The sequence below is a fragment of the Amblyomma mixtum genome, chromosome 8 (genome assembly GCF_055824585.1).
Source record: "Amblyomma mixtum isolate Tamu chromosome 8, ASM5582458v1, whole genome shotgun sequence".
Classification (NCBI taxonomy): domain Eukaryota; kingdom Metazoa; phylum Arthropoda; class Arachnida; order Ixodida; family Ixodidae; genus Amblyomma; species Amblyomma mixtum.
Window position 1 is genome coordinate 89,883,065 of NC_143019.1, and position 14,499 is coordinate 89,897,563.

The window sequence follows — 14,499 nt, forward strand, 5'->3', positions numbered from 1 at the left end:
ACTTCCTTAGCCTAACCTGCGGATGGGTAGCTTCATTCAAAGTTTTCAAGCTGGTGAAATGCAGGCAGCGCAGTAAACGCGACGAAACGGTTTCTGCTCATGGTGTTCCTGAACGGTGGTGCCTCCAAAACTTCCTTTGTTGACCAGTAGATCTCGATTTTTGATTTCACAACAACGCCCTGCATATTATTAGTGGAAAGAAGACCATCATCTCATCGCCGTCTACTGGTTTCCAGGTAGAATCCCGAGCAGTACACTACGCTACCGTATAACGGTTCGTTTCCGTCACGATTAGGTTAATGATGCCCCAGTCAAAAAATACATGAAACCAGCTCCTGCCTTACACGTGCCCTACTCAGCGCGTCAACGTCGTCGCCGCCGTCGATATCTTCTTCATCTGAAGCAACATCCATCTCGAACACAAAGTCCGAGTCACTGTCAGACACCAATTCAATGTCAGCAACGCTGCTTTCTGTACTACTCCAAGAAGAACCTGTTGTTCTCGGAGGATTGCCGCCACTGGCAATCTCCGTGTGAAGCGCCATTATGAAAAGTCAATTGCCACCATGCAACACACGCGCGAAAAGAGCGAAATGCGGTTTTTCATAGTAAACTATCGCCCTCTAGAGACGACAATTGAAACCAAAGCAACAGACGACCGGAATTCGTCTTTGGTGGCGGAAACAGCGGAAAGTCGGGCCGTACGAGTGTAATTAGGTGTTGGTGATATTGGTAAAAACTCCCATATCGAGTGCAGCACGGGATTGACGTCTAAAAGGTTAAAGCAGTGTTGGCAACTGAAACCTTCAGAAGATTTTTGATAACTATGATATATACCCCAATGTGCATATTTGGAGAAGTTACGCATTATGCACTGACGGGAACACATGACATCCGTGTTCTAGCCTGCAGGCGACTTTAACGGGTGACGCCCTGCCTCCCATGAAACAAGGCGTAGGTGAGAAAAGGATTCATCTTCAAAGCCTATCTACCGGATTTCTTCCCGCCTCTGCAGCAGTACACGTATTTGCACGCATATTTGGTAAACTAAATACTGGCAGAAAGTTTCGACGTTAGTGTAAGCTTATCGACGGCATATTCCTAACAGATGAAGGCGTTCCGTGTTGGGCAAAAAGTTTAAAGGGACGCTGATGCTGTGTAGAAGTTGGCGTGTATCAAAAGGACGAGCGTTGGGATCTCACAGAGACCCATCATGATCATCATCATTGCCTGACAACGCCTACTACAGAGCAAAGGCCGCTTCCATGTCTCTCCAATTAGACCTGTCCTTTACCAGCTGCGGCCACCGTATCCCCGCAAACTTCTCTATCTAATCCGCCCAACTAACTTTCTGCCGCCTCCTGCTACGCTTGACTTGTCTTGAAATACACTCAGTTACACTTAAGAACCAGCAGTTATCTTGCCTCGCATTAAAATGCCCTGCCCTAAGCCCATTTCTTACTCCTGGTTTCGACATGGATGTTATAAGCATGCTTGTGTTCCCTCGACCACGCCTCCCGCTTCCGGTATTTTAACGTTACACCTATCAATTCTCTTTCCATAGCTCGCTGCGTTGTCCTTAATTTAAGCTGAACCCCTTTCCTTTGTTGCCACGTTTCTGCCTCTTAGGTGAGTACCGGTGAGATAGAGCTGTTGTATAGATTTCTCTTGAGTGATATTGGTAAACTGCCATTCATGATCTGAGAGAACCTGCCATATGCGCTCCACCTCATTCTTTTTCTTCTACTTACTTCCCTCTCACGATCCGGATCAGTGGTCACTGGCTGCACTATTGGGCAAGTCAACTGCGGGCGTCGACACCAATTTTAGGGACGCGGGGAAGCAGGACCAACGCTACACACCGCCCTTCTCTTGAAAACGACGGCAATCCGTCCGTTTCGGCAAGGAGATTACGAATTTAATGAAGTAGCGGGATCGCTTTTTACCTCAATATCGTCGCCGTCAAATGTGGCTTCCGCTTCCAAACAAGGAACAGTATAGCGACAAAAAGACAGATAATAAATTTTTACAAAAAACAATATTTGAATCGAGTGGTTCTCAGTCCGCCTTAGCAAGAAAGTACACGATTCACCATGAACAACGGCCTAAATAATAAGCTGTTCTTTTTTTGTCCCAGAAGGGGTTAGTGCTCCAGTGATGTACGGGGGAAATGAGGTCATACTTTGCAGGAACACGTGAAAAAACACGCTGAAAAACAAGGACCAGTTGTTCGACGCTCCAATGTTCGTGGAATTTTCGCCTTATATGGTCTGCCGACAAAATGACTGGGATAGCGCTCATAAAAAATGAAGTGCTTATTTTAAAAACGAACTCACACATGTGTGCTGCACGGCTTTTATTCGTGGAACTTCCGCCATAGCAAATATAAAAGAAGTTAGTATACAGGGAAATAGACTCTGTACGCGAAGTTTAAAGCAGCTTTTTCCGCCGGGCAAGAACAAGTAAACATCGCGCTTTTCGCAGCGTCGACGGGTTTTCGAGTGTCACACTGATGATTAACATCTCGCAGGGCTCAGGCGCTGCAAGCGGCGAATTCCTGCTGCAAGCTGATGATGGCTAGTTTTTATAGCGCAGGAAAAGCTTTGGCTAAAGAGGGCTATGGCCCGAGGTATTTTCGTCGGGCGAGGTCAAAGACAAGTTTTTGAATTATTTCCCAACCGCTGCCCTGCGAGCTTTGTCGGCCGGTGCTTTATGCGGGGCTCCTTACCATTCTGTATCCCAGCACCTGCTTCAGGGTGAAGCGTAAAGTGTTTCGCAAACTGGGAGGCGAAAACGTAGTTGCTTGGTCGTTTCATGCCGTTGCATAGCATTATTAATACATGCCTCTTTCTATCCTATACCAAACAGTTCAAAAGTCGGAAGTGAACCATTTTCGGAGACTGCGAAAAAGTGTGCATCAAAATACCGAGAAAAGAACTCAGGGGTGGGGAGGCCATGCACAGGAGTTGTACTCTCTCTACCCTGCTCTACATTGGAGTAGTTGCGCATTTCTGCATACCACCGCTTGTTATTTCGTTTTGCGGGACGCACAATGAAGGACACACCAATTTCACGTATTTTGCAGATAGGAATCTGAAAGATTCTTTACGGATGTTTTTGTCGCTTTCTTATTTGTGGACAAATTCCTGACCCCGTATTCGCGAATATTGATCATTGCCTTCACTGCAGCATAATACATGTACATCAAAGGACCAAGATACATAATGAATATGTTTCACATCCTCGACATTTTCAGGTTTAAAATGCATGCTCATAAAATTTTCGTTTAGTACACAAGTACGACAACGAAAAGTGTACTCAAATGATGGTTTTAAAATCACATCCGCACAATCCATACGTGCAGGTGTCACTTTTTCATGAATTACGGGTAATCCAGTGATTAATATCTGAGAGAGGTGGTTGGGACATTATCTTAAATGACTGCATCTTGAAGACCCAATCAGATACCCCTGGCGGGCTTTTTTTCCTAAACTAACTACATATGTGTATTTCCTTGGCCACTAGAAATGTGTGTACAAGACTAAAACATGTAAGGCTTATCCATATGTAACGACATAAAGTTCCTGTGCCCTCACATCCTTACGTAGTAAGCCAGAAGAGGGATAAGCTTGGCCCTTGGAGGAAAAATGATGGCAAACTACCCCGGACACGAAGGGCCAAACTTTGACACAACTATAAATAGAAACAATTCCTAAGCTGAGAAGCAAGTCATCAAGCACGGTGAAGCTTTGTCTTCACTACAATATAGGACTTGAACTGTGAACAAAAAAGAGCCATCCTGTCATCGAGGACGAAAGCGCTTGATAATCACTGACAGATTTGTATTGGTTTTAAGGCCTCTTCAGTGAATTTATAGATGCGTGCTTCCGTCTTTTGCGATTTTGAAGGATAGTGCCATTATCCTTCCATTCAATGCTCGCACTGACTCCGGTAGAAGACCACCATTGAGGATACTCATTAAAGCCGAATATGTTATTTCTCTTTCAGTTCACCGTCCAGGTCTGCCCGGAGAGCCTTAACCATGTCACTGGTGGTCCTTGTCGTGACATTCGCACTATGCGCACTGGTAAAGCTGGTCGTGGAGCGCCTTAAGAGGAAAAAAAGCTTCCCGCCCGGAACCAAGCTTCCTCCGATGCCTCCAAGCAGCTCCATACGCGGCCATGAAGAGCTGAACCATAAAACCTTCCACTTTACGACAGGCATGAAGTGGGCCAAGAAATACGGGCCCGTTTACAGGTAACGGTTGTCGCTAACAACGCGAACCTCAGATGCAGCGTTGAGCATTTAATGTTAAGAGGAAGGCAGAACTGAACGATGGACTTTAGAATAAACAGTGGAGTTGGGCCTCCAGCTATATTCGGTAGCGATCTCATCAAGGTCTCAGTTCCTTAGTTGTGCGGAGTTTCTTGCCTGTAGTCTATGTTGTTCGGGCATTGGCTAACAAGGAACCTGAATTAGATGTTTTTGGCATGAAAGGTGCTCCGGTACCTTGCGGCAGTGCGAGGGTACGAATAGCAGGCGTCGGAGGTTTTCGCTGTCCAAGGGTAGCTTAGAGAGTTACCCCATTTTATATTTTGATTAAAATTAGCCCATGTAAATTCTTTTCGGTAATGCGCTTTCTGGGCGCGGCTGCTGTAGCACTCGAATCGTAGGCGACCGCATACGCAGCGCGCGGTACGAACCGGAAACGGTTCTGTGTTTTGACTTGGGCAGCGTGCACAGCATTCCGCCGCCGATGAGCCCCGTCTCGGGCAAGTATCCAGTGCGCGCTATTCTGGCGAGCGACGCATTCCTTACCGATGACATCATCGGCGAGCATACGACAGCGCGCGCTACTCAGGTGTCACTGGCCGCTGCCGCACAACCTGCGTTCACGCACGGCCAGTCTCGCAGGAAGCGCACGCGCTAGCCTCGAGAGCAGCCGTGTTTCACGCTACCCCGTACTCATCCTCCTATAGTTTCCTCCTCACCCTCTCGTGCCTATCGCCGTCTTCCATCCCCTGCTGCGCCCCACGCTCGGTTACATGGACGACGAGGCAATCCGTCCAACCCGGGAACAGGCGCCTAAGAGCGGCGCTTCAAAAAAAAAAAAAAAACAAACTTGCTACCGAGGTGGGAACGTTGCACTGTTTGTGGCTGCGCCGTCTGGAGAAAATTTTTGGTTGCCCACGTGCAAAAGACTTCGCGCGGCCCCATTCAGAATGCGTCTGCAACGCAACGCGTAATACATGACTGGCGATTAGTTTCATTGTATGCAAGCCACCGAGTGCAAGCGGTTCCATGTGCCCACGTGTTTCCGGCCACGGGACACAATGTTTGAAATTGCGCTTTATATTCGTTTACCATTGTTCACTTTATTGCAACGAGCCTCAGAAAACGGGCATAACTTTGCATTCCTAACCACACACCAAGACATAATCCTGTGTTCAAGGTGCTGTGTAGACGCAATGTATTTGACCTGAAGCTGCGGGTGGACTATTCAAACGCGGCGCTGCTTATAAGTGAAGGAATACGAACACGGTTAACATAGACGGGCAGGAAAGGTTAGGTGCATTGTACACCGAGTGAAGTCTGATTCCATTCGAGCTGAAAAAAAAGGACACGAGCAAACGTTGTGACAGGAATGACGCATGGAAAGAGCTCGGATGTGGACCGTGCTACGACAGGAAGAAGAAAATGACAAAAAAAGAAACACAAGGATGCAAATGGCTGAACTCCGCGAACACAATTTCACGAACGGGCATGTCCCATACATCCTTCCTAATGCCGTTCACAGAACTGCACCTGAGGTTTTGAATCCATGTTTGCGTTTTGTTTCTAATTTGTTTTTGGTTTAGCCGAGCACAGTATACACCAAGGTTTTTTTCGTGTATCAGCGTGTCCCACCAAACACATGCCATGTGTCATTGTCTTTATTTCCGCCTTAATAGAATGCGCTTGACCGTTTCTGTCCACATACACAACTACTTTCGTGTTTCTACAATGCTATCTAGCGAAACTGTTCAGTACGTTCCAATTAGCCCAATCGCCAATGGTGGTTGGTTGCAGGTAGACATCCGCCATATTTCGCACTTACCTTCTCTCCGCAACACCATGGAGATTGTGCATGTAAAACCCGGGTTTCTTTACTCTGTATCTCGCAAAATAATCATATCAAGTAAGTTTACACTGCTCGCTGAGCAAGAAGAAGTTCTCTATGGTTTACCTACGATTTATAATCGTTGCCTTTTCTAGCTACACAATCAAATTCCATTTACAGGCATAACAAAATACCAACGTGTTGTATAGGAAGGTGTCATCGACGGCAGCAGAAAGGAATGTCCAGTAAGAGAAAAAATAGAAACTCCCAGCGCCCGCATTGCCTTGATTGTTGCGTGAAACAGTTACTTTGCTACCTCTCGACGATTGCCTCGAAAACCGTAGGCAGGGAAAGATGGAAGTTCTGCGAGTGTTAGCTTAAGTTTCGGAAATTATATTATCTATAACACTTCAGTGCACCCTTTGCCAAAAGTTTAGAGCACAGGGTGCTTGGTTGTGGGAAACGCCATGTTTCTCTTTAAGTATTGCCAGCTTTCCAAGCCGCTTGAATGTGAGAGTAATCATGGTCCTCATGCCCCCGAAAGTTAGCACTTCTACCGATGCTACTAGGACTCCATTACACAGCTAAGAAGCTTGATCTTTGAAAATGGCTGACGAACAGCGGAAACAAAGCTTCAACATTATGGCGTACCTTTTCTTCGAAAGCTAGGTGAAAACGGCATATGATGAAAACGTCAATACTGAGTGTAAGAACTTTTTAGATATCCTTAAAAATGCCATTGAACAGAGCTCTCTGCCGAACACTAATAAATACAGCCAGCCAACGTGTCCTTGGATGAATACTGAAATATTAGCCGTGTTAAAAGATAAGGACAAATGGTATCACAAATGGAAGCAGTTGAGATCAAACGAATACTAGCTAAGCCAGTATAAGCGTTGCAGGAACTTGTCTGTATCTCTTATGAGAAAAAGAAAAAAGGAATATTATTCATCACTGGTGAAACAGGCGCATGGAAATGCAAAAAAAAATTGGGATATAGTGAACGACGCAATCGGCTTGCGATCCTGTACAGCAACACTCCCTGAGACAGTTGACGAAGACACAGCAGAATCATTTAATACCTATTTTACCTCCATTGGGCCTACGGTTGCCGCGCAGGTTCATGCTGACGCACCTACGGCGAAGATGCCGGAACGTGTTAACAACAGTTTTGCTTTGCCTGACATAGACATAGAAGAAATAATCACTGCAGTCGGCAGCCTTTCAGCCGGCAAGGCGGCAGGACCTGATGCAATACCCGTTAGACTGATAAAAAACAACATTGATATACTAGCGATCCATCTACTACACATCTTTAACCATTCATTGGCAAATGGAATATATCCTGACGAGCTGAAGGTTGCAAGGGTTGTACCTATTTATAAAGGTGGTGAGCGATCTGATCCGCGAAACTACAGACCAATATCGGTATTAAATGCAATTAATACAGTTTTTGAAAAGGTTCTTTGTATACGTATACAAAATTTTCTAAATAAATATAACATTATATGTCATAATCAGCATGGCTTCAGGCCCCAAAGGTCAACGTCATCCGCAGTTCTTGTTCTTTCACAACTTATAAATTCTGCACTGCATAATAATAAGCTGGCCATAGTAGTATATTTAGACATATCAAAAGCTTTCGATACGGTTGATCACACAATACTACAACAGAAATTGAAAACCTACGGTTTAAGAGGGAAAATTTGTGATCTAATTAGAAGCTATTTTACAGGACGGAAAAAATATGTTGTCGTGAACAATTTAGCCTCACTACCACAAAGCATTAATCTAGGTGTGCCTCAGGGCTCCGTGCTTGGGCCGCTATTCTTTTCCCTTTATATTAATGACCTTCCATCAATGCTGAAATATTCGAAAGCTGTAATATATGCCGATGACATTGCATTACTTTTTACAGGGGAAAATTTAGAGGCACTTAAATGTATAATTAATGAAGAGCTTAGTGAAGTTTCGCAGTGGTTTAAAAGTAATCGGCTAACCCTTAACACTGAGAAAATAAAGTACACGGTGTTTCACTCGCGCAGGAAGAACATGAACTACGAACATATATCTCTAACTATCGACAACACGACTCTGCTGAGGGTGCCTCAATACAAGTATCTAGGTGTCCTGTTCGCGTCTGATATGCACTGGAAAGAACAAATTAATAATATTTGCTCCAAATTAGCCTATGGTTGTCATATTTTACTAAAGGCCAGGGACTGCTTTGATCTTCCAATTCTACGCATTCTGTATTTCGCCTTTGTGCACAGTCAGTTATCTTATTGCCTGGAAGCATGGGGTGGTACATATAAAACATATCTAGATCCTGTTTCTCGCCTTCAAAAACGAGCTATTCGTATGATAACTTATTCAAATAATACATACCCCAGCAGGCCACTCTTTCAGCAGCTTCGTATCTTACCCCTATCAATGGCATATAAACTGAAGATAGCTGAAATAGTAAACAATGTAATAAAATCTCACAACCCCCTGCCCCTTAGTTTATTTAGATTACCAATGAAACAAACAAGAGCTGCAACCAACAATCTATTTAATTTACCACCTTGTTACAATATGTACGGCCGGAGACTCCTAGAATACAGCGGAGCCCATGTGTGGAATGAAATCCCTAATGAAGTTAAAGAAAAAAATAACTTTTCGGCATCTTTAAAACACTATTTAATTTCCACGGAAATGTAGGAATGAATTCAATTGTGTGTGTTAATCTTGAAGTTTTTTTTATTTTACACGTTGTGCAGTAATATTGTACTTGTTTTGTATTTGGACCCCTCACTAGCCGTAAAGGCTATGGGTCCAAACAACAGTTTGTGTACTGTTTCTGAGAATAAATAAAGAAAAAATTCAAACAAAAAGTCTTCAATGCTAACTGTCAGCATGCATCATTCAAACAGTTCTAAAGTTGGCATGTTTTGCAGGCTTTAGAATTGCTGTACATGATACGCAATTGGGGATTCAAATCTTTCTTTCTGAAGCGGAGAAATAGTGTGAGTTCAAGGCATGCAAAGCCTAAATAGCCTCTCCACACTGCGTTGGTGTCTAAGCCCCATTGTTATAATCAATACTTCGTTTGGTGTGCAGGTTAAACCTCAACTTTACCGACGTGGTGGTACTGAGTAACGTAAAAAGCATAAAGAACTTCTGCAAGAACAGTGACGGACTGTACCGTTCAGGCTGCTTTGTTGTGGGTCATGACACATGTAAGGGTAAGTGTCTGGCAAACAACCTTAAGCAGCTCCCTGTTTTGTATTGAAAATTCCGCAAAATGAACGATAAATTTCACAAAAGCACTGCAACGATTGTCAAGTACGCACACAATGCGAACTGTGAACTTCATTTCGGCTAACAAAGGCGTGTAAAGAGGCTCCAAAATACAAACAGTCACGCTTCGTAAATGGCCAGATTTTTTCCTATTGTCTCTCTCCTGCCTAAAGCGCTTAAAGGAGGACACAGAGTTTGAAAAACGCCAATAGGCTCAGTTGGTCGAGTTATTAACTACAACTGCTGAGGCCTAAAAAGCGGGCCATATATAATGAGCAGCAATGCCTAGGCGCTTATAATATGACTATTACGTGAAAGGGTTTCATGCACGAATAACAAGCTGAGTGTCATGGGCAGTCATGGTTGCTTCAATTATGCAGATAACTGAAGAGAACGCCAAAAAACTAAGCCACTAATACTAGAGACCTCAAATAGGCGACATGACTTTGCCAATGTGCAGTGCTCAGTGTGGCATCATCAGCGTCACATGAAACGCCAACAGGGTAGATGGAGCAGGAAAGCAGAGATAATGACTCCTGAGGAGTAGGCACGGACTCTGTCTATTAATGTTTCCATGCAGCAGTCTTCGCCTCACCGAAGACAAGTTCAGATTCGATGGTACACAACCTTCCTCAACTATAACCTCTACTTTTGCTGCTGTCATTTAAGCTACCTTCGCATTTCTCTCGTAGACAGAACAGGGCTAGGGAGCACATTGTAGCAGGAGGGTAGATTGGGGACGAATTGACAGAATGCCAATTCATTCAGAAAATACCTTAGTCTTTACTCGGGGATCGACACTGTGTTCAGTGCTAAACACTGGTGCTTCTTCGCCAGTAATGGAAAATTCTTCTTCAGATTAAATGATTAACCTAGCCCACAGACTAAAAAAAGCAGACCATTTTATATAGTCCTCATGAAAAATAGCAGAGCCTGTCCTTTTTTCCTTCTTCACCATCCTTATTTTGGAGCGAAATGTAATTTTTATTTTTACAGAAAGCCGATCAGCCTACCTCTTAAGGCACCTGCTAAAAATGTGTTATAAACTTTCAGTTCAGTGATACTGGAGGAATCTTTTAGTTGTTGATAATATAGAGAAATGATGTCATTAGAGGCAGCACCCTTAGTATCATGAATAATGTAAAAATCATGCATTTTGTGCTGAACTGATTAGCTTAAGCGAAAGAAGCTAGTAATGTCTGATCGCCTGACCGGATTCAAATCTCACTCTTCAAGGACTTGCGACTCTGAACGGCAACTACTGGGCAGCCAACAAAAGATACTGCATGAGCGTGCTGCGTGACCTGGGGTTCGCTAAGACGTCCATGGAAGAACGAATGATGGTGAGAAAAGCCCTTTGAAACACGCCAGGGGGTTCTAAGTTGATATCGTGGCGATGATATTCAGGCTGAGAAACCAATAAGGGTAAAATGAGTAGCTCTTAAAAGTCTGCCTGTAGCCCTCTGAAAGGTGCTCTCTGCTAAGAAAAGTTAATAGGAGGCCTACCTGCAGCCAATATCAATGTCCAATACTCTCGGACAAAAACTTTGAAAATTGAAACATTGCAAGATACTCTTATCGAAATACGGAAGGTAATGGTGCATTCTTTTGATATGTAACAAAAGCATTGTTTTAAAATGCTTCGATTGGTCCCATCGTAGAGTTCAGAGTGCCATAGAAAGCCAATGGGGAACGCGTTTGACGATAACAAAAACGGCAATAGAAAAAAGATGCAGGGCTGCCGTCGTGTGATATGCGGATGTATTGATTTCTATAATGAAACCCTACATTTAATGACAAAAAAAACTGTGTTATTAAACGGTTTCCAGCTCAAAAATGGTTTTGTCTAGAACTGTTGGGTATGATAAAATGTAAAGTGAATTTATTGCTGTAGGCAGCCTGCACTGCAAAGATGGTGTTGCAATTCGTGCATTGCTTCACAACACACAAAATAATACCGCGGAAGTTATTACTGTTGTTAATGAGGCGCACCGGAACGTAAAGCTCTCTCTCTTATCACAAATGGAGACCTACTATTATCGAAGCAATTATCACTATCTTCTTGACTTCAACGGTTGCACTGGCGCTGCATCAAAGTTTCCTAATCTCGAGCGATTTAATGCCTTTTGCGAATGAATACTAGCACTAGCAGCTACCTGCATTCGAAGGGCACCACCCATGTTTTCGCTCAAGCCACATTTTAAAATACTCTTAGACGATCCTCGGTGAATTGTATGAATCAGGTTGGCACTAAAGTTCGTAATATTCTAGGTGGTATACTTGCGTTGTTAATCCGAGGTCAACTCACTCATTTCGCTACATCCGAGGTCCGGGCACAAAAGTCCGATTATATCCGAGATTTAAAAGGAAAGTTCGTTACATCCGAGGTGACATACTCAGGTCCGTTATATCCGAGGTGGCATACTGAGGATCATTATATCCCAGGTTAACATACCATGAAATCTTATTATATTTTAGATGGCGTACTAAGGTTCGCTATTATTGAGAAAGAATATTAAGTTCATGCAGGTAGTGTACTAATTGCGCATTCTATGGACCATGGCAGGTGGACGGCCTGCTACTGGCTACTGTCAGACGGCGGCCACTATTTCCACTAGCATTGACCCTATAATACTAACTCATCATTAAGGCAGGTATGCGCATGGTCTTGCTGGTGTCACAATCGTTCAACACAGAGTTCTACTGTGTGTTTCGCCGCGCAGGCAGGAAGATTGTGAGGCCAGCGCTCTCAGGAAGGACAATTGAAGGCAAGACAGCGAAGGCAGTGCTGTTTTCAGCATAGAAACGATAGACCTTATTTTGCTTCAGAAGCCCGTATACAGGTTCTGAAGCAGGGCGAAAAGTGGAGCATGTTGGCGATGGTGAATGACGGGTACTCTAGAGGAAAAGGGACGAGACACATAGAAAGGCACACACTACAGGTGCTTGCGCTGCGTGGCTTTACAGGCATCACCTTTTTTTTTTGCGCGGCAGTATCCGTCGTGACACACATTCTGGGACAGCGTAGTATTGCAATTGCAATAAAATTCATTAAAACAAAAAAAGGAAAGAACCGCATCGCCGGATCGACGCCCATACTCCGTCGTGAACAGTACACCTGGCTTGTGCGAACTGTGTGTTTACCGAGTGCGCATAATCTTGCAAAATTTTGTTTTTACATGAAAATTTACATGCGTGTGGACTCTGGCGTGGAATTTACGGTATATACAAGTTTATCTCTTTCTATATCTTTAGTCAAAATTTTCCGCCGCCGCCGCAGCAGGCTTGATTCCTATTGTTCTTTATCTTAGTACGTTAAGATTTTCCAACTAAACCGGTCGCATGCTGCGCATGGCTTCAACAGAGCGGGGACGCTGGAGCGTTGCGGCAACCAATGCCAGGTGGTCGCTCAAAATTGCTGTCGGCTAACCGGAAAGCTGTTTCGTCCTGTCGCTGTGCAGCGTGCGGTGACCGCACTGTCGGTGCGGAAACATGTGCAGCGTATAGTGTCTGCGTGCTTCGTTTATGCCGTTGTCAGCTGCTTAGAGCCGTGCTTTCAACCTATAAAAAGTGGTTGCACAGCATACGCCAGGTGGAAGACCATAAGATGGTGGCAAAAGCGCAACGAACCTGTGTTTCATAACGAATATTTGACGACAGAGCGGACAATAGCATGGGTGGCGGCATAAAAGGACTAGCGTTGACGTCACCGAAATTTTGGGGGCATCAAGACCAGGGCGACTAGCTATTGAGACAGAGGGCCTGGCACATAGCTGTATGGTTGAGTGTGCATTTCAGCGGCCGTGCCTAGTATATTTTGAATGAGAGGAGACTATGAAAACTTCCAAAGCGCATATTGATCAATGATCACGAGCCACTGCGAAAAGTGACACGCTGAGCTACAGAAGACGGTACTCATTTTGGAAATGTATGAAGATATCCAGGTTATATAAGCACACACAACTGGAAATCTCTACGCTATAGTCTAGATGTAGCCATCAGGTATGTAGCCGAAACGTTCATGGGATGTCACTGGAAACACTGAGCTCGGAGTGTTGCGCAGGCTCTTACCGGCCGGATTTTCCTTTGCGTGATATACAAGAAGGGCTGCCAGTTATTTTCTTCTAAGCACAGGCATTCAATTCAAAACAATGAAAACTTTGTAGCGGTCCATTTTTGGGCATAACAATCTTTATGCATCAAAGAGATGGTGAAATTGTCGCTAACGACAACCAAATGTGGGCACTATGCACTACTAAGCCTTTTAAAATTTGTTAATAGTAAAGGTGCATGAGTGTGTAATGAAAATGTCGTCTATTTGCGCTCCCTGAAATGAGTTTACGAGCTGTTTCGACGATATCTAAGCAGGCGAGCGCAGAGTAGGAACAGTACTGAGAAGTAGCGTTTAGTCTGTATGCGCAGCTGCTTCCCGCCAAGAAGAAGAATACAAAAATTGTAAAATGAGCTCCGATACTTCATTTAAGAAGCGCATAAGGCTCAGATGCCTGGCAGATGTACAGATATTTCCGGCTGGGAAGAGTCTTTTTAACTTTAAGGCTACATTTAGGAGCAAATCAGTGCTGACAAAAGGCACAATTTTATGGCAAAAGAGAGTAAACCTCACCGGAAATATTAAAACATGATATCGCAGTCTAAAAGCAAGAGGGCAAAACGGACTTGGTCGGGATATAAAGCATATAGTGGTGAGAGGTTTTTACGACTGAAGAGCTGTGTTATATGAGCGCTAGGGGCATTAAGCACTATGGACGGTACGAAATTTATAAATTCGTTTGTTTCTGATACCCTCACGGCCCCCAGGGCATTACAGAGAACAACTTTTTTTAATACTTGAGCAACAGTTGAAAGCAAGATAAAATGGGCTTGGGCGGGGCACGTAAAGCGAAGGCAAGATAATCATGGTCGCTAAAGGTGACACGCTGGATTCCCAGAAAAGGCAAGCGTAGCAGGGGGCGGCAAAAGGTTAGGTGGGCGGATGAGAACGAGAAGTTTGCGGGGATACGGTGGCCGCAGTTGGCAAATGACAAGGTATTAACCGTGTCTTTGGGAGATGCCGTTGCCCTGCAGTAGGCGTAGCTAGGCTGATGACGGGAGCAAGG

At 44.3% G+C, this 14,499-nt stretch overlaps 2 protein-coding genes across 2 annotated transcripts in view; both read left to right on the forward strand.

Annotated features, from left to right (window-relative positions):
* Positions 1-14,499, forward strand: part of LOC149333448 (cytochrome P450 2U1-like) — a 447,818-nt gene that overhangs the window by 231,766 nt on the left and 201,553 nt on the right. The window lies entirely within an intron of this gene.
* The window catches only part of LOC149333454 (cytochrome P450 2C23-like), a 31,877-nt gene that overhangs the window by 4,234 nt on the left and 13,144 nt on the right, over positions 1-14,499 (forward strand). The window contains exons 2-4 of the mRNA XM_089556053.1: positions 4,009-4,257; positions 9,203-9,327; positions 10,619-10,725. Coding sequence (XP_089412179.1) covers positions 4,043-4,257; positions 9,203-9,327; positions 10,619-10,725 — 447 coding nt within the window. The 5' untranslated portion in view covers positions 4,009-4,042. The remainder of the gene's footprint in view (positions 1-4,008; positions 4,258-9,202; positions 9,328-10,618; positions 10,726-14,499) is intronic.